The following is a 22,183-nucleotide window of genomic DNA, read 5'->3' on the forward strand; positions in this document are numbered from 1 at the left end:
TTTGATTATTCTAGAAAAAATATTATGAGTTTTATTATTATTATTATTATTATTATTATTATTATTATTATTATTATTATTATTATTATTATTATATTGCTGTGATGCAGAGTAAACTATTAGCAATCTTGCACCCAAACCTTTTGACAGCTGAGTATAATAATAATAATAATAATAATAATAATAATAATAATAATAATAATAATAATTAAACCTGGGGAAAAAGGACAAAATAGAAAGGCAACAAATTGTTGTATGGAGGGCAGATCCTGCCAAAATCGACAGGAACACAGAAGTATCATTTATTTATCATATAAAAAATAAATAAATGATACTTCTTTTGCCCTTTTCCCTTTAAATTTTACAAAGAGTCAAAGGGAAAAAGAAAAGAGAACATTAGGAAAATAAAAAGAAATCTGTAAATAATTGAACAAAGGAGAGAATATAAGATGAGAAAATACAAAGTGGAAATGTTAGAGGAAAAAATAAACAAATAAAAAAGTGGCAGTAAAATTAAAATACAGAATGAGAAAAAATAGAAATAAAAACATGACAGTAAATACAACATGTGTTAAATAAATACAGAATATAAAAACTGAAAATAAAAAACAAAGAAGCAAAGATTTGAAATAAAACTTAAAATTAAATAATATATATAATGTTAAATTAATTGTGTTGAAAATGAAAAATTAGTGTTGATTCATATGTTACCAAATGAGTTGGAAAAGTTCTTATTTATTTTTTGGATGTGATTTCTGGCACTTTATCAAACCATTTATTTATTTATTTATCTCTATGTTTATTACCAATTTGGGCAGTATCCGTCCTCCATAAATTTGTAGGCAACTTCAAAATAAAACTACATTTGTGCTGAAGACTCGCTGTTCGGGTTGTTTTTCATTGCTTCATTTTATAGAAATCTTCAACCGGAAGTGTCGTTTCCAGCTTGACGGCGCTGAAAAGCTGCCAAACAGAGGCTGACTGATGCCGCCCGCTGCGGTCTCCCTCAATGAGCCGAGGCCGAGCTGAACTTTCACATCTCCTCCTCCGCCGTCTGGGTCCACCGAACCGAACCCGAAAAAACGCTTTTTCTTTTTTTTTTTTCTTTTCCTCTGATGCTCCACAGCCATTTTAAATTGAGGATTCCTCTGAGGGAGATCTGAAATAATAATAATAATAATACTAATAATAAATAAATAAATGCCTCCGGGTCTGCGGGAGGAGCGGGTCTGAACTGAGGAGATGCCTGACGGGTGGCTCGGTTCTTCTGGGCATCCCGAGCAACGATTAGCGGAGAAATGCTGAAGTTTAGCGGCAGCTCGGTGGTCGCGGCGCTGCTCATCGCGGTGGTTTTCGGCGCTTTCTTCTTCTGCGAGTATCTCATCTACTTCCCGACCATCCTCAAGTGCGCCTGGCCGAAGCTGAGCCGTGCCCGGGGCGGAGAGGGCACCGACGGGCGGCCGGCGGACGCAGCGGTCCGCGCCATGGTGCTGTCGGACACCCACCTCCTCGGAGCGGTGGGGGGGCACTGGTTCGACAAGCTCAGGAGGTAATCTCTCCATTTTACCCATCCATTTTAAACACCAGTAAGGTGAGGTGAGGTGAGGGCAATAAAAAGAAAAGCCAAAACATGACAGTGGGGTTGTTTCCAAACACAGGGAATGGCAGATGGAGCGGGCTTTCCAGACCGCGCTGTGGCTGCTCAAGCCCGAAATGGTCTTTATTCTCGGGGACATCTTCGACGAAGGCAAGTGGAGCTCCCAGAAGGTAACAGAGCTCCATGTTTTCCCTCCTATTGCAGCTGCACTGCTTTTGGATTATCCTAACAATGCTGGGAAATAATAGTAATAATACAGAAAATAAACTGTGCATGATGTGGATTTAGAGGGTTCTGATCAGATTCTGATTCTGTTTGGGCCCACAGACTGCAGGGTCTGATGTAAACATCTGCAGCCTGCATCCATCTCTCCACACAATGCTCCATTTATTTCACTGATGCACCGATTTTGGCCGGTCAACGATTACCGATCTTTTAAAATCCTGACCTGCTGATTCTGATTTTGGCCTTTACCAATTTTTTTGTTTGAAATATTACAAGATAAAGCAAGAAAGTCCCTGAGTTGGTGAGTATTGTTAACTGCAAACGAGCAGAAATGACCTGGTGGGCCGGTGTGTCAGTCAAACCTCTCTCACAGGAGAGCAGATGAAATCCCAAAATTGAGGAAATTGGGCCATAAATCGGGGCACCTCTAATTTATTTAATTCACGCTGTAAAAATCATAAAATCTGTGAATATGAAGAAATATAACCATCAAGTTTGAGAGGTTGCAAAACATAAATAGAAAAATGTGCAGTAATGGCTTCTGTTGCCATTTCTAGACCCGGCTGCAGCTCTACTTCTTCAGTTTGTTGAATCCTAAATAAATGTTCTGACTTACTCACAATTCTTTAGATTATATTAGGGGTGCACCAATTTATCTGCCCAAGTTAATTATTCAAATTATTTAAATAAAAACAGGAGATTGCATCAAATCATTGACTTGTTGTAAGGATTTGGGTTTTTCTCTCTGTTGATTTTGAGATTCTGTGTTGATTTTGAGATTCTGTGTTGATTTTGAGTTTCTGTGTTGATTTTGAGTTTCTGTGTCTTCCCCATAATTGTTCCCAGGTGTGTCTCATGTCCTGATTACCTGCTGTGTATTAAATGTCACCTGTGTCTCTGTGTCTTTGTCGAATGTTTGGTTCCAGTCTGTCTCGCTGTCCCTTCGTTTAGCCAGTGATGAGCCTTAGCCTTCCGCTCAGCTGTGCTGCCTGGTATTTGGGATTGTTGGACTTTGTATTTTTGGGCACCGGTCATTGGAACCATCATTATTCATCTAATCCTGGGTCGACTTCCTGCTGCTTCACCGCCTCGCACCACAATTCCTGAACCTTGTAGCACGCCAGAAAAAATTTGCATCTATAAAGAGAAGAAAAAAATACAGAGGAAATATGAAGTCAACAGTTGAAATAACAGGAAATAATGCAAATTGGGGAGTAATAGAAGAAGGAAGCAGCAGAGTGAGGGAAAGTAGCCAGTTTGACCTCCAGCAGCCTGAGCCTATTCCAGCAAAACTATAGAGATAGCTCAGGATAAACTAACCCAATGTAACATAACATAGTAACATAACATAACATAACACAGCATAACGTAAAATAACATAAAGAAAAATAAGAACACAGCATAACATACCATAAAATAACAATGTAATATAACGTAGCATCACATAACGCAACGTAGCGTAACCAGAATCAAACATGGAGAAGCAGCCTTCGCCTTCTATGCACCACAAATCTGGAACAAACTTTCAGAAAACTCTGAAACTGCTGAAACATTGAGTTCTTTTAATCCCTTAACTGGCGGTGAAAAAGGCAGAGTATTCAAACAAACTAGATTTTCCCATGGATGGGGTGAACGGGGTTAGAGTTAAGGGATTAAATCCAGACTAAAACCCTCCTGTTTAGAGTTGCTTTTGACACATAATGAATAAGGGTGCACAGATTGCAGTTTTCTGGTCGATCACAGATTACCAATCTTTTAAAAAAAAACTTCACCTGCCGATTCTGATTTTGGTTGATACCGTTTTTTGGGTTTTTTTTGTCTGAAATGTTGGTCAATATAGCAAGAATGTTATTGAGTTGGCAACAGTGGGGTCACTATTATTAGTTGTAAACGTGCAGACATAATTTGGAGGACCGGTCTGTCAGTCGAACCTTTCTCACCAGAGAGCAAATAGACAGCAGTTGATTCTTAGACCTTTGCAAAGCTAGATGGGATCGTGGATAAAATCGGCTTCACATGTAAAAATTGGCCGATCACCGATCTCCCAAAATTAAGGAAATCGGCACCGATAAATCTTAACCACCCTTAATAATAAATGAAACATTGTAATGTTTCTATCATTGACTGCATGTTCTACGACTTTGTATTATTATGCTGTGAAGCTCTTTGAAATGTCTTGTTGCTGAAATGTGCTACACACATAAACGTAACTGATTGACATGATATGAAAAAACTTTTTGGGGTTATAAATATCCTTTTGCTGCTAAATCTCCTCATGTGTTAATAGTTTCAGCTCTAATAGAAAAGCAGCATCTGAGGGCCAATTAGAGCCTCATCACAGAAACCTTTAAACCCCTGAAGTAATTAACGGCCCCTGGCGGGCGCCTCGACTCGGAGCAGCCACCTCGGCCTTCCTTGGAGATCCCATTAGGACTCCTGAACTGCTCAGGTGAATTTCTGAAACCTCCTCTCTCTGTTTTTCTCTGCAGCACTGGGAGGACGACGTGCGCCGCTTCCACAGGATGTTCAGACACTCCTCGGACACAGAACTGGTCGTACTGGTCGGCAATCACGACATCGGGTTCCATTATGAGTAAGCACGCAACGCCTCTCTGTTTTCACCTTTCTCCTTTTGTTTAAAAAATAAAAGCACGGCTGACCTTTTAGAGGCAGGTCGCTGCTGAAAGTCCTGACGAATTAAACACTGAGATCAGAGCTCACACTCCCTGAGCATAATGATTTTTCTTTTACTGCCGTCACTGTTAAACACAAAATCTTACCAAATATTTCCTGTCTGGTTTCTAATGCTACAAATATTTTTTGTGAAAACATTTGAGACAACATTTGTTTTGAATAAATAAACTGAACTAAATATCTTAGTACACTTGAAATATGACAAAGTTAACTTGCAAGTAATAGGAGTTTGAGTAATTCCTAAACATTGATAAAAAGTACCAGTTCCACTGGCAGATTATTTCACTTCTAATATGGGGAAAATGTTTTATTATAAGTGAAATAATCTGCCAGAACTAGTACTTTGTATCAATATTCAGGAATTACTGGCCTAAAACAAGCTCATATTTCTTACTGAAAAGTTATAATAAAGTAAGTTTTGTCTTATTTCAAGTGTATCAATATATTTTCACTAGAAACTCGACCAAGATAGTTGGATACGTTTTGTATTTTTTGCAGTGCTGCTTCCAGAAATACTCTTCAGAAAGATGTTTGAAAACTCCCAGGAGTATCAGCGAAAGCTTCTCTGCTGCAGAACCAGAAAAACAAAAGGAGACCAGTTTGTCCACATTACATAAACGTTTCAGAAATATTTGAGGTGTGAACCAATCTGGACGAGTTCAGTTAGATAACGCAGACTTATGTGCAGTGAATGCTGTCAGGAATGAGAACACACTGCAAAAACACAAAATGTAACTTAGTATTTTTGTCTAGTTTCTAGTGCAAATATCTCAGTACACTTGAAAAGAGACAAAACTATATCATAAGTAACATTTCAGCAAAATTAGCTTTTTAAAGAAATAATTCTAAAAAGTACAAGTTCCTCTGGTAGATTATTTCACTTATGTAATTTCCCCATGCTACAAGTGAAACTTTTTATCAATATTAAGAACAAGCTCCTATATCTGTTGAAAATTTATTTATATGTTAGTTTTGTCTTATTTCAAGTGTATTAAGATATTTGCACTGGAAACTAGAAAAATAAATACTTGTGTTAGATTTTGTGTTTTTGCAGTGCACGCGTTCTGCACTCTTTGGAAAACACAAAAGGCTTTATTGACTGAGGTTTCCTTAGCATCAGCTTTCTGCACAAAACCCTGCTGCACAAAGGTGAACCAAACACGGATTATTGCACCACTGCAAACTTGCAAAGTCTCATTTTAGACACCCAGCTGTTTTTTTAAAGTCACCAAGGGCCTAGAAAAACCTATAAATGTTGAATATTATCACATGCTGTCCAGATTCACATTTTATTGGGATTTTGTGTGGTGGATACACAAACAGTAATGCATAATTGTAATGTGGAAGGAAAATGAGACATGATTTTCAAAATATCAAGTGTTTACATTCAGCCTGCTCTCAGTCAATACTTTGTAAAAATTACTTTTTGATCAGTTACAAATCAAAGTCCTTTGGGAAACGTCTCCACCAGCTCTGCACCTCTACAGACTAACTTTCTTTAAATAATTTCACTCTTATATCTTATTTTACAATATATCAAACTTGTTATCTTGTTTACTGTAAATTTAGTATTTGTCAGCTGGTGTTACTTTCAAATATTTTAAGTATTCAGCATTTTTTCGGTTTGTTATTCCTGTAAGATTCAGATTAATAGCTATAACAACACTATTATGACATAAAATAGCTTCAAAAGATGCTAATGATAGTAGGTATGCTATACAAATAGAGCAATGATGAACATGTTGGTATGGGGGGGTGGGGGTGGTCTAGACAGAAATCTGCCCAGGGCCCCAAAAAAGCTTGTGGCAGCCCTGAGATATTTTAACATATATCTTTTGCTGGTATCTCCAACATTTCCCTGGAAAACCTGATTATTAAACCACCATAGAAACAACAAAACTTGTCAGTTAATATTTTTGTTGCTAATTTGTAAACGTTTTCATATGTTTTATCTTATGAGTCGCTTAATTTGCGTCTTTTGGAGGAATAATTCAAAATTATGCAATATCATCAACGTGTGAAAATGTAAAAGAAATTAAGCTGAAATGTTTGCAGTCTGGCAGCAAACTAAAAAAAACAAAGTATTGTATTTTTTATATGTGTGGAAAGTTTTATCCTGCAGCAGCAGCGCCGCAGCTCTTAGTGGTTCTAGTCCATTTTTGATGCGATGTTTAAGGCTTGCGCTTCGTTTCAGAGATGTTGCGTTCATTGTTTTTCCAGAAGGAAAGTGACACAGAAAATGATCTCGCAGTTAAATTTTTGATGCATGTGCTTCAGAAATGTGGGATTATGTCGACATGTGGCTGCTCTTATGGGCTTTGATTCAATCCATGCAGCACGGATTGGAAGTGGCACAGCTCTTACATAACAGAGCATGACAGGTGTGACGTGCCAGGCTGAGCAGCAGCTTTTTAACCCTCACTGTTTGTGTTGTCGTGTTGTGTCTCCCCTGCAGGATGGACTGGTTCAAGCTGCAGCGCTTTGAAAAGGTCTTCAACGCCTCTTCCACCAGGATTGTTACCAAAAAGGGAGTCAAGTGAGTGACAAGAAGTAGAAAAGCATAAAATGCTGCAGCCATTAGTTGGGCTTCTTCGCAAGACAAAATACACAATATTATTTAGTTTCTAGTCAAAATCACTACACAACTATTGTGATTATAGGTGTACAATCATTTCCTTTGTCCTGAATCCTATTTTAATACTTAGATGTTTTATAAAGTGGGATTCTGTTGAGATGCTATGAGCGGTTAGTAGCTTACCCGCAGTTTTATTTCTCTCTAAATACATTTAAGTATTTTTAATGGAGACTTTTTCTGTATTAAAATACAATATAATTAGTCCTTAATGATAAATTGTCCCGGAAGTTATTGCGATAAATGATAATTGTTGTTTTAAAACCATTTTCAAGTAAAAAATTTATAATAACGGTAATGGCATAATGATGGAAGAACACATTCTTAAAGATCAATAAACTTTAAATTCTAATAAACAATAAACATTAGCAAGTAGAAGACATTTTAAATATCCAAAATAAATAAACAACAGAAACAACAAATGGAAAGAATTATAAAGTCTTAGTAAATAAAATTGTCCCTCAAAAAAGGGCTGGTTGAGGCCAAAGCAGCAGATTAAAGATTTTTGTCATCCAGCTTTTGGTGGAAAGGGAAAGAGAAAAGAAAAAAACAATAAATCATGCAAATAGAAATCACTTTCTTAATTTGTCATGCAAATAATTGATTAATTACTTATTACAAAAGGTCTGGTTTAGATTGACTAACACATTGATTTTGACTAATTAATTACATAGATTTTAATGCATTATCAATTTTAAATCATTTATCAATCTGGCCTTTTTTCTTTTTTTACACAAAAGTCCTGAGCTGGAACCTTTGTGTTTCTTATTGTGTTTCTGGTACACCTGTAAACCTGATGCACAAGCGACATCTGTAAACAACAGCAATGACCGACAAACAAACAATTAATCGGATTAGTTGTGATTAATCTAATTTAGTAAATGATTAATCGATAACCTGAGTACAGACTCAAAAAAATGGAAATTTGCTGAAAATAACAGCATGTTAAGAACAGTAATTAAGCAAAAACTATATAAAATATGTAGATATTTTGCCTTTAAGATAAAAACATCTTTGTTTTTGAAAATGTTTTAATCAAAACTCCTCCAGAGGGAAGGTTTTACCTTCACTCAGTTCAAATTCACTAAAGAAATGCTGTTTTTGTGTTTTAGACAATGAAATATTTATTTTCTTATTCAGGAAAAGAACTGAATTATTTGTTTACTTGCATTTTTATTTCTAATATTGTATAAAAAATTTGAAGAATGTGGCAATTTTTAAAAAACCTGATTAATTGTTAGAATAATTGAGTATCTTCAATCAGAGGCTTCTTCAGACTCGCTGTAATACAGACTGCTACAGGAGATTTTACATGCTGACAGCCATCACCATATTCAATAAATCTGAATTAATACAACATTTAATTTCTCTTTGGGATTAATGAACTATTTTTGAATTGTAGTTGCAGGTGTAGATTGGAGACGTTTTATCGTCTGCCAGTTCATCAGTGCCAGCTTTCAGCAGACATCCTGGGATCTTATCGGGAATTAGCGCTTTCCCAGGGTTGATCCTGTCGAGTCTTGGCCGATTTTAGCGATAAAAGCTGAAAGGTCGGATGGTGGAGGAGAACCAAATCTCTCCCTATAGCTGCTGGATTTGATGCTTTGAATAAAGAGTTGCTGAGCCGATCTGAAAGAGAAACTTCACTCTCCTCTGCCCTCTGTGGGGTTTTCCTCCGCCAGGCTCACCTGCTCTCCGCTGTGTTTTTGCTGCGTCGGTGCGTTTTGCAATCCTGATCCCCGTTAAAAGTGCAGACGCTGCCGAGTTGTCCCAGCGTTGCCCTGCAGGCTGCATTACCTCTGTGGTCGTCAAAGGTTTATAACAGAACTCATGCTACCTATAGTTAACTTTTTGAGATTTGTTTGAATAAATTAGGAAGGTGCATTGATTCAAACTTAACTTTATGTTGAAAAGCTTCTCAGGTTTGTGTTGTAAAGTTTCTCCACCAGACAGATGGAGTTGCTGCTGCAACTGGAATCAATGATTTCTCAACAATGCGTGAAAGGCAGCGTGTAAACGAACGCGTCAGGGAGAAAATGGGTCATTTATTCTGACAGGACTGTTACTGTTCACCGTTCTGGAAAAAAGTAATCCGGAAAACGATGGAAGTTTGTGGAGAGGTTTCCAGGTCTGGATTAGAAAAGATAGATTATTAGAAAAATGGTGGTGATTAAAGACTCTAATCCCTCACATACATGTTGTTCCATCCATCTAACAAACCATCATTCATCCATCCATCCAACAAACCATCATTCATCCATCCATCCATCCATCCAGCAAACCAGCCATCATCCATCCATCCATCCACCTGTCCATCAACCATCCATCCAACAAACCATCATTCATCCATCCATCCAGCAAACCAGCCATCATCCATCCATCCACCTGTCCATCAACCATCCATCCAACAAACCATCATTCATCCATCCATCCATCCATCCAGCAAACCAGCCATCATCCATCCATCCACCTGTCCATCAACCATCCATCCAACAAACCATCATTCATCCATCCATCCATCCATCCATTCAGCAAACCGGCCATCATCCATCCATCCACCTGTCCATCAACCATCCATCCAACAAACCATCATTCATCCATCCATCCATCCATCCATCCAGCAAACCAGCCATCATCCATCCATCCACCTGTCCATCAACCATCCATCCAACAAACCATCATTCATTCATCCATCCATCCATCCAACAAACCATCATTCATCCATCCATCCATCCAACAAACCAGCCATCATCCATCCATCCACCTGTCCATCATCCATCCATCCAACAAACCATCATTCATCCATCCATTCATCTAACAAACCAGCCATCATCCAACCATCCATCTGTCCATCATCCATCCATCCAACAAACCATCATTCATCCATCCATCCATCCAACAAACCAGCCATCAACCATTCATCCATTCGTCCAACAAACCATTAACCATCCAGCCATCATCAATCGACCCATTGTCTATCCATCTTCCATCCATCCATCATCCCTTCATACACAAATCCATCCACTTCTCTGTTCATCTGTCCATACATCCGTCCGTCCATCCAGTTAAAAACAGAACTACGAACTGAGTCAAAGTATCTGTTACTCATTATTTGCCATAATGAGTCTAAACTTTACTTAAAATCTGTCATACCTTAAAAGAAAAACTGAAATACTTTTCCCCATGAGCTTAGAAATCCCCACCTGCAGGTAAATTAGCAATAAAAATCTGTGCATCCTGTGTGACAGCTCCCCTCCTGTTTGCAGCTTCCTGCTTGTGAACAGCGTGGCGCTGCACGGCGACGGCTGCCCCATCTGCCAGTCGGTGGAAAAGGACCTGATCAAACTCTCCAGAGACCTCAACTGCTCGCTTCAGGTGGGAGCAAGTTTCTGTCAGCTCTGCGTCCGAGTTGGGCAGTAACTAGTTACATTTGATCAATTACATTTACTTGACTAATTATTTAAAAAAAAAACACAACATAAACTTTTAGGAGTATTTATACTACATTGTACTATTTCACTTTCACTTGAGTAACTTTATTACGAAGTATTTCTACTCTTACTTGAGTAAAATCTCTGGGTTTTCTACCCACTGAACGAAAAACAAATATGTTTTAACCAAAATATTCTCCAGACACGCACTTGCAGATTTTTTTCAAGTTTCAAAAGTTTTTTATTGAAAGAAACTGATTTGGAAATTAACTTTTTGTTACTTATATAAATTATTGTCTATTTGTTCCTTAAAATACCAAAATTTCCACTTAACTTTATATTTTGGTCCGTCTGATTATTTAATTTTTAAATATTGAACAATTTATAATTTTATAAGTCACGATACTTGAGTAGACTTTTCACCAAATACTTTTTCACTGTTACCTGAGTAATTTTTTGGAAATATACTTTTTACTTTTACTTGAGTAAAAATATGTTAAAGTCTTGTTAGTCTCACTTCAGTACAATTTTTGGGTTCTCTGCCCACCTCTGCTCTCCACCTCTTTGATACTTTCCATGGACCTAAACAATTAATCAACTTACAATTAGCCATTGATTAAACATTAATTAGACAAAAACTTGTTCCAAGATTAAAGCCCAGTTGACAGGCAGGATTTTTTTGTCCCCATTTCGAATTAGGACACCCTGATTACTGGGATGACTTTCAAAATAATCCTAACCAATAATCCTGTCATTTATGGTGATAAGAGTGTTCTGGTCATCTTGGAAGGATCTAATCTAAAATCGGTGACATTCAATATGCTGGATTGTCTTGGTCCGATATCGCAGAACTACGACCTAAAACACAACCTGTTGAATGTGACAGGTAGCCAATCAGAAAGCACGGTGACGTAAGCACATAGGGGGAACCAAAACAAAGAACATGGCGTAACTGAAAGTCCAAAAATGAATTTCTGAATTATATCTCTGTCCAGTTGATGGTGGCAACACACAAAGTTTGTAAACTGCAAGAAAACGCTACAGAGCTTTGGAATCAACGTCACTGCGTCTACGTGTGACGTTTACGTCGCTCGGCGCCATCTTTAAAGGCCACAGACCAAAACAAACTTTATTCTGGTGTTTTCATTGTGTTACCACCAGCAGTGAAGTCATTTTCAAGTTGTATATTGGATATCGGCGCTCCGCAGAGTTAGGGGCATTTAGCTCAAGTGTGTGTTTACTCCTGTGCAGATGTCGCAGTCTGACGCTGAAGAGACAGAGAACTGTGAGGGCTTCCAGTCCTATCCTCCCACCGCTCCCATCATGCTGCAGGTAAAAATCTGAAGCTGCTCTGCTCAGTCCAACATTTTAAAATCAGTTTTATGTGGCCAACACAGATTATAGCATAGTTGGATAAATCTACTCTTTATGGAAGAGTGTAAGGCTGCAATTAACGATTACTATCAATATTAATTGATTAATCAAATTTAAAAATGCCTGCAGATTTTTGCAGTGAATTATCCCATTGTATATAATATTAGAAATACACAAGATGCAAATAATTCAATTTATTTTTTAAAAATAAGAAAATTAACTTTTTCATGCTTTAAATGCAACAGCATTCCTTTGATGTACGCTTGATTAATTTTAGCAAAGGAAGCTAAAAAAAATTTAATAAAGTGAAAAGTTCACCTAATATTATTAGAGTACATGACTAATCTGGGGACAGTGACGTGCGGTGAGGTTCATAGCTGGTGAGGCACTGACGTCATCAGAATCAGATTTGCAAATAGATGCATAGATTGACAGCAGTTTACAGGTTATGTTTCACGGGACAGAAGGTTAACCGTCGTGTAACCTTCTGTCCCGTAGTCTGAAACAAACCTTTCAGCTCCGGCGTTGGTCTTCCTTTGGTTCTTATCTCCTGCTTCGATTGAAAGTCCACTTGAGAAAACTTTTTTAGTGTTGTAATGTAGTCATCCATGTCGAAAGTCGGGATAAGCGAGAGGAAAAAAATCACTATCTCTATTATAATCTATCGCTGCACTTGACTTGCTTCCCGAATCGTTTAGCCTAGCTCGCTGTCACTTACTCGGCAGTTGAGGAGTGAACAAGACGAACGTCTGGGATCTTGAGCGCCCCCCTGCGATGAGGCAAGAGAACTGCCTGCCTCACCTCGAACCTGTTCTCTGCCGTTTATAATCGCTCATTACACGAAACACGTTACACAAACACAGTTGGTGACAAAAAGCACTGTACATTATATACATAAGCTAAATTATTGGAAATAAGTTCACATATTAAATTTGTTTAAACCATTTTATTGACGCCGTACAGCAACATGCTCTCTCCGCTTAGCAGCCAGCGCAGAGCCAGGGGTTGCGCAATCCAAGGTGAGGCAGAGCTCGCTGCTGCCTCACCGGCATCGCTTCCAAGCATTTGAATGGGAAAATAAGAAAATTCAGCGATTTTGAACAAATAAAAATCGAAATTGGTGAAGCTACATGAAAAATAAATATTTTTTAGTACAAACCACCGGATGAATATAACAATTTAAATTACTTTATGATTATATATTTTCTTTCTTTCCATGATGGCTGGTGAGGCACTGCCTCACCAGCCTCCCCTGACCGCACGTCACTGTCTGGGGATAACATTTGTAATAAATTGATTAATAACTGTACAGCTAACGGTGGTTGGTGGTAGATTTTTTTTTTTACAGGATTTGAACGGGCTGAATGTGAAGCTGGAGGAGTTCAGGGTAGAACAGATTTACAGACAAAGAAACATTTGTTTGTCTTTGGTTTAATTACTGCTCTGAATATGTTTTACCGTTTTTAACTCTGTACTCTCCAGTTATTGATTAATTGATTACTAAATTAGTTGAGGATTATTTCCATAATCTTATTAATCACTATTAATACGATTAATTGTTTCAGCCCTCTGACAGAATGCTTTGATCAACTGATTTGATGCACTGAAATACTGATCAGAAAATCTCCTTTTTTTCCTTTTTATATAAATATATATATTTATTGCTGTACTTTTAGCTTGATGCAGCATCAGACTTTTCCGTCTCAGTTTTGCAACTTTAGGTTTCGACTTTCCCATCTTTTATCTGACATTTAACACACAGATGTTGTGACATCTGCTTCTCCTGCAGCACTACCCGCTGTACAGAGTGAGTGATGCCAGCTGCACAGGGCAGGACGCAGCGCCGCCTGAGGAGCGCCACCTGCTGTTCAGAGAGAAGTACGACGTGTTGTCGAAGGAGGCCTCCCAGCGCGTGAGTCTTCTGCAGTATTAGCGTTGAGGTGATGAAAGCGGTGATGTAAGGAAGCAGCTTCTAATGTGGACTTGGGTCTTTTCTTCTTTTCCCTCCTCAGCTGCTGCAGTGGTTTAAGCCGCGGCTCATCCTGAGCGGACACACCCACAGCGGATGTGAGGTTCTCCATGACAACAAGTACCCAGAAATCAGCGTGCCGTCTTTCAGCTGGAGGAACAGGAATAACCCCAGCTTCATCCTGGTGAGCGGGAACACAGAAACGCTCTGCGGAGAGGCGGATCATTTCATTTTTAGCTGTTTTTGCACCTTCAGGTTACCCTAAATTTGTTACAGTAGAGATTTTTTTTTTTTTTTTACTAAACTTTGCAGTTTTGAAACCTAATAGTGCTGGAATTTGTAAAAATCTACTCAATGAAGAGCGTAATGACAAAACAAATCCAATCTTGACATCGTTTTACTCGTTTGTGACTTGATTTATCCAGCTCTATTTACTGTTCAGTTCAGTGAGTTTCATTGGGATTTTATGCAGGTTTTTCTATTAAAAAACTGAAAAATCACAAAATCTGTACCAGGTATTTTTCTCCAGTTTCTAGTGGAAATAAATTAGTACACTTGGAAAAAAAACCCCATAAAAGTAACAGTAACTTTTCACCAAGATATAGCAGCTGGTTTTAACTTATCAATTTCTTAATATTGGTCTAAAAGGGACAGATTATTTCAACTACAACATGTGAAAAATGTCATTTTTATGTGAAATAATCTGGGAGTGGTACTAGTAGTAGTACTTCCTTTTAGTTTTTCTCAGATGTGGGAAAAAATTACAAATTTAGGTGAATTTAGTTTAAGTTTTCAACACTTTTATTTTAGTTATTTGCATAAAATAAGCTCTGGAAAGTTATTCTTATGTTAGTTTTGTCTTACTTCAAGTATCCAAAGATATTTGCACCAGAAACTAGACCAAATATACTTTGTAATATTCTGTGTTTTAGCATTTAAAGTTAAAAAGCTGAAAACAGGGACTTTTATTTCTATTCAGGCTCTTTGTTTCCATTGAACCACTTGCTGCTGCTGCTGTTTCAACGAGAAAAGTTGTTTTCCAAAACAACTCCAGCTCAGTCGGATTGGATGGAGAGCATCTGTGGAAATCATATTTATAAAGTTTTGACAGATTCCCAATTGAACTTTGACTGGGCAACTCTTAACTCCGGCTCACCACATCTCTTTAATTGGCCCTCTAGACTCCAGACAGCAAGTTATATTAATCAGCTTTTTATGATTCTGCGATTGCGAAAATTCACACAAAATCAACAAATCCCATCGTTAGAGTTGGGAAATATCCTTAAAAACAAAACAATTATATACAATAGAAAAATATGCAAGTAGAAAAAGTGAAGGGCAGCAGAAAGAGGAAAATAATCTTAAATTATTTTAGTTTTATTCCTATTAAATAACTGAGTTTATAGCAACATTTTCACATAAATGGTCAAAGATTATGGGTTCAAGTGATGCTAACTCTCACCAGCAGATGGCAGTATTTCTTCTTTTATATTGACATGGCGAGTAACACAAAGTTACTTTTACCATCAGAAATAAGCGCAAAATTCTTTGCAAATATTTCTAAATTCGCACCACAAAATCTGTTTTTATTGCAAAAAATCTTAAACTATCAAGCAACCTGGTGGGACTGATCAAAGTGAAAAGATGTTCAATATTTTTACATTTCAAGAAGTACTTATCGAATGTTTAGTAATATTTTAACGGTTGTTTGAAGGGTTTTATTGATACGTTCTGGAACAGCCGAGCCTTTGAGGGCATTGATGACGTTCATGTGGCCCAGAGTGAGTCGGATTTTTCCTCGCTGCTCTAAACCTGCGTTCTGCCTCTGGCTGTATATTCAGGGTCGCCGCGCTGCTGGAAGGCCGACCTCCTGTCTCAGCTCTTTTCCAGCCCCTTTCTCCCAGGAAGCGCCCCGTTTTTAGCTCCATCCATCCTCCCATCAACTCTGACCTGCTTCCCCTGTTCCTGCTGGAGAGAACCATCCCCACAGCATGATGCTGCCACCACCATGTCTCACGGTGTGAATGCTGTTTGTTCACTAATGTGGTCTATACACTTGTCCGTCCGTCCGTCCGTCCGTCCATCCATCCATCCATCCATCCATCCATCCATCCATTCGGGCTGAAACAATTAATCGTCACAAATTGATTATTCAAATAATAAATGATTAATCGATTCAGATAATTTCATTAATCGTTAACTGGAAAATACCGACTTTAAAAGATATTAAGATAAAAAAGTACTTTTTGTTTGTAAATATTTTCTACCAAAAACTCTTCATGCATCAATTTTAGCTTCACCTGGTTCAAATTCTGTAAAAAATTATTTAAAAAAACATGCCATTAATCACTTTTTGCTATACAGTTATTAATCAGTTAATCCAACAATTAATCAATAGATCAGACTGTATTGACGTTAAGTCAAGCAGAAAGAGATTAGCTTTTCACATTCTGATGCTTTAAGTATTTTTTTAGCTGCAGATGCATCATTTGCTGCAAATGATCAGGTGTACATTAAACTAATACTATAGTTACAATTTGTTTACTTTCTTTATTATTTCTTTATATGTGTATTTTAATGTATTCCTAATATTGTACAAATGTGCCATTTAAAAAATAAATCTGATTGATTGATTAATCATCAGAATAAACGATAGAATAATCAATTACTGCGAAATGCCTGATTGGTATTTGAGGTTAAAGGTCACCAAACATTCGCAGGTATGTTCAACAGGTATCCATGAGGAATGACTTCACAGCCAAAACAAGAGAGAATAAATAATCACTTTGCTTCTGTTTTTTCTTTTTTTATTATAAAATCATGTTTTAATATTCTAATCTAATTGAATTAGTTTAGTTTGTTTTGTGATGTTTCCTTGTATAAAAATCATTTGATGTTCGTTTTTTAATCTGTTTGCATTTTTCCGTTTAATTTTCTAACCTATTTTTTTCTTATTTTTTCCTCACAAAAAAAATGCTGCAGTTGTTAGCTTCCGGGCGCCCTCTAGTGGCGAAAGTGGAGAACTTACAGGCGGCTAACATCTGTCTCCCTCCCCAGGCGTCGGTGTCTCCAGGCGGTCACTCCCTGTCCAAATGTTTCCTCCCGGAGGAGAGCACGGTGATCGGGGTGTACTGCTCAGCCGGAGCCGGGCTGCTGCTGCTGTTCCTGGGGCACTGTCTGTGGATGAAGGGGCTGCTGCAGCTCAGCCTCTGCCTGCTGGGGAAGCACAAGTCTCTGTGAACTACGTTACCCAGAGTGCACCTCGCCTGGTAACATGCCCGGGTGTCTGGGCTGCCAATCCGTCCGCACAGCCTCAGTTTGTTTGTTGAATCATGTGAAGGACATAAGTGTATTTATATCTATCTAAATGTGTAAATCAGTGCTGGCATTGATGATGATGATAACCGGTTTTAAAGTCGGACATTTTTCGGACTGGACATGTAAATAAACGCTCCTGTGAGTTGGAGGTGCCAATTATGATTTATTTCGTTTTTTAAAAATCTGTTCTTGATGTCAGACCATCCGTCACCGCTGCTCGATGTTTTTTATGATCTGTATCAGGATGTATTTAATCAAGACTTTCTGTGCCAAATTGTTGACAAGTTTCTGATGAGATGTTCTTAATAAAGAGTTTTCTGGTGGAAAAAACGAAGCAGAGAGCAAGAAAATTGTCTATCAGCAATTATCTTTGCATATACTTTTTGGTTTAATTTCTAAAGACACTATTGTTTATTTTTCACCAACATTTACTTCAGAAAACCTGTAGCAACGCGTTGATGCGTTCAAATAACCTCGGAAGTCAGAACTTTGATACTGTTAACCAGTGGTGGGCACAGCTAGCTAAAAAGTTAGTTACGCTAATCCTAACATCAACAGAGCCTATTTAGCAGAAGCTAATGCTAAGGTGCAAACTTCAAATTATATCTGCCCTTGAAAAACAACACTTGAGCACAAATTTAATGTTGAAATAATTTACATATCATCTAATGCCATTGGTTATTATTAAATATTTAGTTTTCTTATCTGCGAAAGACTGGCGACCTGTCCAGGGTGTACCCCGCCTCTCGCCCGGAACGCAGCTGGAGATAGGCACTAGCAACCCTGCCGACCCCATTAGGGACGAAGGGTGTATAGAAAATGGATGGATGGATGGATGGATGGTTTTCTTATTTCAATAGTTACTGGTGGAAAAATTGATATGAGCGTGGAACTGAAAGCGTGAATATAAACACTTCAAAATAAAAGCATCTTAATTTCTTGAAGAAGTAGAATAATCTTGAATTGGTTATCAAACAATTGATAACCAAAACGTTAGCACAGACGTCACACTTTATTCAACTGAACGTTTACTAAAAATCCAAATAAATTAGTGTTTTATAATTTAGGAAGCTAGCTGCGCTACAGTTAGCAATAGCGTATTAGCATACGTGTGCACACCACTGCTGTTAACCAACTCATGGCTAATTTCTTTTAAAATAGTTAAAAACACAGCTGGTTGCAGTATTTCCTGATTTAAAAAACGCTTCCACAAACAATCCTAAAGTTACCAAGCCTTTCTCCGCTCTTCCTGCTGCCTCTTAAACACTAAAAAAAGAAGAGGAAAAAACAAAACGGACACAGCTGGACACCAGGGTGGAAATAAAGCAAAGTCCTCTAATGTGCCTCTTTATTTAAAGAAAATAAAAACGTCATTTAATCATCCTTCCAAAGGCCCAAACAAGGCTTTTCGCACCTCCAGTCAGTTCACTCTCTTTCGGGGATAGACGTGTACGGTAGCAGAAGAAAAAAAGGCTGATGCTGTTTGTACAAGGAAAAGAGCTCGTCTTGTTGGGTGCTGCTCACACATTCATAGTGCCTGTGCCATTAAAGTATGGCTCCAAAGGACCAAAGAATTACTAATATTGCACGCTCTCATTTATTCATCTTCATCCTAAACATGCTTTCCTATGTGTGTATGTATACATATTTACCGTATACATACATAGGTATGTACACCTAGGCACACACATAATTAAACATGTATAATTGTACATATATATTTATATAGACCTATAAATTTACATGTACATACATTTATAAAATTTTACACGCACGACACGCACTCGGCCTCGCATACGCACACGATGTGTCTGTGAGTCTATGTTTCTCTTATGTACACATGCGCACAGGCACGCACATCAGCACAGATCTCACACACTTCATCTCAAAAAACTAAAATTAAAACAAAAAGAAAAAGTAAGTTGGTTCCTATTAAAACAACACCAGGTTGCAATTTGGACACTTTCAATGGATTTTCCAATGTTTGTTTAAAGCTGTGAAATTCAAAAAATATATTTATATATATTTATATATATAAGGAGAAAAAACAAAAGCAAAACTAAAACAACGAGAAAAAAAGAAAAAAAGGCATGGCGCTGCAACATCTGGTCTTCACTGCAGGTAAGTGGTTAATTTGCATAATGTATACAGGTTTTTAGGATTTTTTTTTGTCCGTATTTTTTTCTTTTTTCTCCCCCGTTTTTTACTAAACAGCATTTCCTTTATTTTTATAAACCAGAAAAAACTAAACTCTACAGAGAAAGTCCCCTACCCGCAGTCTCTTCGCTGCCGATAAGAGTTTTTGACATCAAGCTGTACAGCGCAGTCGAAAACATACTTACATCTGAGCTCATTTACAGGTACAGCCATAATCAAGGCACAAAGATCTACAAGTAGATTTGTTTTTCTTTCAATTAAGTTGTACAAAATAATATTACATTTTACAGTCTGTACAGGATAATTCGACCTTGCACAGTGTACAAGTTAACAAAAAAAAAACAACAAATACATTTTTTCCCCTCCCGCCCTCCTCCCCTTCAGTATCTCTAAGCTAAAAAGGGTGGGAAAAAAAACAACAAAAAAATAAAACAAAACCAGAAAAAGGACGCCGGTTCGAGTCCGTGGAGGCAGCAGGGCTAAGGTGCGGAGAGCTCAGTCGTCATCACGTTATTTCCTGCCCTCCTTTCCCCTCCTTTTTTATCTCATCTCTCGCTCCACAAGTCTCTCGGCAAGCCAACATCGTGACAGGGCGGGTAATAAATATTATGATGCTACATTGTGTGTTTGTTTCCTCTGGAGAATTAAAATAAACAACAATAAGAAGAAGAATTTTTAAAGGAAATGGTTCCTCTCTCCATCAAACGATGGAGGCGGTGGCGGCGGCGAAGTTAAGGTGGCGGTTCATTCCTGCCTCTACACTGAGGTCCTGTTGGTGTGTGTGTGTGTTTTGTTTTTTCTTTACTTTTTTTATTTCCACACTCTTTACCAAAGCAGATCCCAAAAAATAATAATTGGGGCAAAAAAAAAAAAACAAAAAAAAAATTTAAAAATAATAAAATCAGGAGGTAGCCCGAGGCTTAGTGGAATGACAAAAATGAAGGCATAAAAAAAAAAGAAGGAAAATAAAGGAAGGATTCAAAGAAAAATATTCAAGAAGCAGCACGTGACAACTTTGTTCCCCGAACTTCCAATAACATCATCGGATTAAAGGGGATAAATCAAGAAAAAAGGTACAAAAAAGTTGAAAAGATGAAGAGGATTTGACACACTTCAGTAGTACTTCATATTCCTCGACAGGAGGGGGAATCTGAGGGTCTCTGGGGAGTAGAAAGGGTTCGTCAAGGATGCAGACTGGCAGAGAGGAAACACAGAGGGGCCAACAGAGAGAGAGAGACAGAAACAGAAACAGAGAGAGAGAGAGGGAGAGAGAGAGAGAGAGAAAGGGACGTGTCTCTGCCGTCCATCACAACAGTTCGTACTGCCGCAGGTGCATTCTCTGGATGATGTCCCGGCAGTCGTTGAACACCCGCCGGATGTTCTCCGTGTCCACGGCGCAGGTGAAGTGCGGGTAGCAGTAATGTCTGCCGTCGCCGCTCGCAGTGCTGATCCGCTGTGGGGGAGACGACAGGAAACCGTCAGGGTTTCAGAATAAAAGCCCTCATCGCAGGAAGGTGCTGGGCGTTAAAAACGACTGAATCAGGAAACGATGGACAACCCTGACCGATCTTCACGAGACGGAGCGTCTTCAGTCAGAGGCTCCTTCAGATTCACTGTAATACAGACTGCTACAGGAGATCTTTCCTGCCAACAGTCATCACAGTCTACAGTAACTGAAGCATTTGAATTAATACGAGCTACAACAACATTTAATTTACCTTTGGAATCAATAAAGCATTTCTGAATTTGAATTTAATTTTGGAAAATATAGATTTTTTTTTTCTCTAACCAATCCACTCCTTGTGTTCCTACACTGCAAAATCACAAAATTTTACCAAGTATTTCTGTCTGGTTTCTAGTGCAAATATCTTATTATACTTGAAATAAGACTAAATTAACTTACAAGTAACTTTTCAGCAAGAAATAGAAGAATGTTTTAAGTCAAAAATTCTTTCATAATCACAAAAAGTACTAATTCCATTGGAAGATTATTTAACTTCTAAAATGGGAAAAATGTCTTGTTATAAGTGAAATAATCTGAAAACTTGAAAAATGAGACTGAAGTGGCTATTTTTTATAAAAAGTCTGAGAATATTCATGTGATAAAACGGTCTAGTCAAAGTTTTCCTTCCAGCCTGAGCTAATGCTGCTTTGCAAAGAAAAATGGGTATAAACTTCAGTGTCTAATCCCAAAATATTTTCCAACTTTGTGTTAGTTTTGTCATATTTTGCATCACATAAAATCCCAAAAACAAATATTTTACTACACGGTTGTAACAAAACGTGGGAAATATTTGCAAGGCACCGTTAATAGAACATTTCCCAGAAATTAACTGGTTAAAAACACAGCTGGAGAGATTTATATTTTTTCTTTCTTTTTATCCAACTTCTTCTCTGAAGATTCAATCCCACTATGACCAAAAGAAATCTAGAAATTTTGTTTTTAGATCAGCCGTTGTCTAAATATAGCGACAGTCACCACGAACCGGGTAATATGAGTCAGGCAGTGACCAAACAAGCATTTTTAGACCAGCGTTAGTCATCATTAAGCTGCAGTCGTCTTATTTTTATATGAAACACGCTGAGACATTGAACAAACCACAAAGGGACAAAATGGAAACCCTGCTTTGGCAAACGTCAAAAATAGAACCGCTCTTTCATAAAGAAATGCCCACTATTCCCACTAAGGTTCTTAGAAAACAATCCAGATAAAGATGCTATCGGGGTCTCGAGAGATTAGCCATAGAAACTCTGTCAACATCTCCATTATTTAGAGAAAACCTATT

General features: G+C 37.9%; 2 protein-coding genes across 4 annotated transcripts in view; one reads left to right on the forward strand and one right to left on the reverse strand.

Moving 5' to 3' along the window:
• The first annotated feature begins 928 nt into the window (after positions 1–928).
• Positions 929–17,853, forward strand: mppe1 (metallophosphoesterase 1). 2 transcript variants are annotated; one of them, XR_006372381.1, is made up of 10 exons: positions 929–1,549; positions 1,659–1,767; positions 4,312–4,415; positions 6,972–7,052; positions 10,415–10,523; positions 11,831–11,911; positions 13,743–13,865; positions 13,966–14,106; positions 15,764–15,940; positions 16,980–17,115. XR_006372381.1 is itself a non-coding variant. In XM_044134648.1 (9 exons), exons 1-9 carry the CDS (start codon positions 1,299–1,301, stop codon positions 17,160–17,162), a joined length of 1,182 nt encoding a protein of 393 aa, XP_043990583.1. In that variant the 5' UTR covers positions 931–1,298; the 3' UTR covers positions 17,163–17,853. The 2 variants fall into 2 exon arrangements, 1 of the variants encoding a protein (XP_043990583.1); XM_044134648.1 differs by lacking the exon at positions 15,764–15,940 and having other exon boundaries at positions 931–1,549; positions 16,980–17,853.
• A 702-nt stretch (positions 17,854–18,555) lies between these two features.
• Positions 18,556–22,183, reverse strand: part of LOC122840936 (guanine nucleotide-binding protein G(olf) subunit alpha) — a 73,389-nt gene continuing 69,761 nt past the window's right edge. For both annotated transcript variants that reach the window (XM_044133737.1, XM_044133738.1), the window contains exon 12: positions 18,556–20,850. In XM_044133737.1, coding sequence (XP_043989672.1) covers positions 20,704–20,850 — 147 coding nt within the window. In that variant the 3' untranslated portion in view covers positions 18,556–20,703. The remainder of the gene's footprint in view (positions 20,851–22,183) is intronic.

Source organism: Gambusia affinis, linkage group LG12 (assembly GCF_019740435.1).
Source record: "Gambusia affinis linkage group LG12, SWU_Gaff_1.0, whole genome shotgun sequence".
NCBI classification, from domain to species: domain Eukaryota; kingdom Metazoa; phylum Chordata; class Actinopteri; order Cyprinodontiformes; family Poeciliidae; genus Gambusia; species Gambusia affinis.

What these genes read in the sequence shown, in the direction of transcription:
- mppe1 (XM_044134648.1), top strand. Translation starts at nt 1,299, where the DNA reads ATGCTGAAGTTTAGCGGCAGCTCGGTGGTCGCGGCGCTGCTCATCGCG. An exon ending in ACCTCAACTGCTCGCTTCAG is followed by an intron (nt 10,524 to 11,830) that starts GTGGGAGCAAGT and finishes ACTCCTGTGCAG; the next exon opens with ATGTCGCAGTCTGACGCTGA. An exon ending in ATAACCCCAGCTTCATCCTG is followed by an intron (nt 14,107 to 16,979) that starts GTGAGCGGGAAC and finishes CTCCCTCCCCAG; the next exon opens with GCGTCGGTGTCTCCAGGCGG.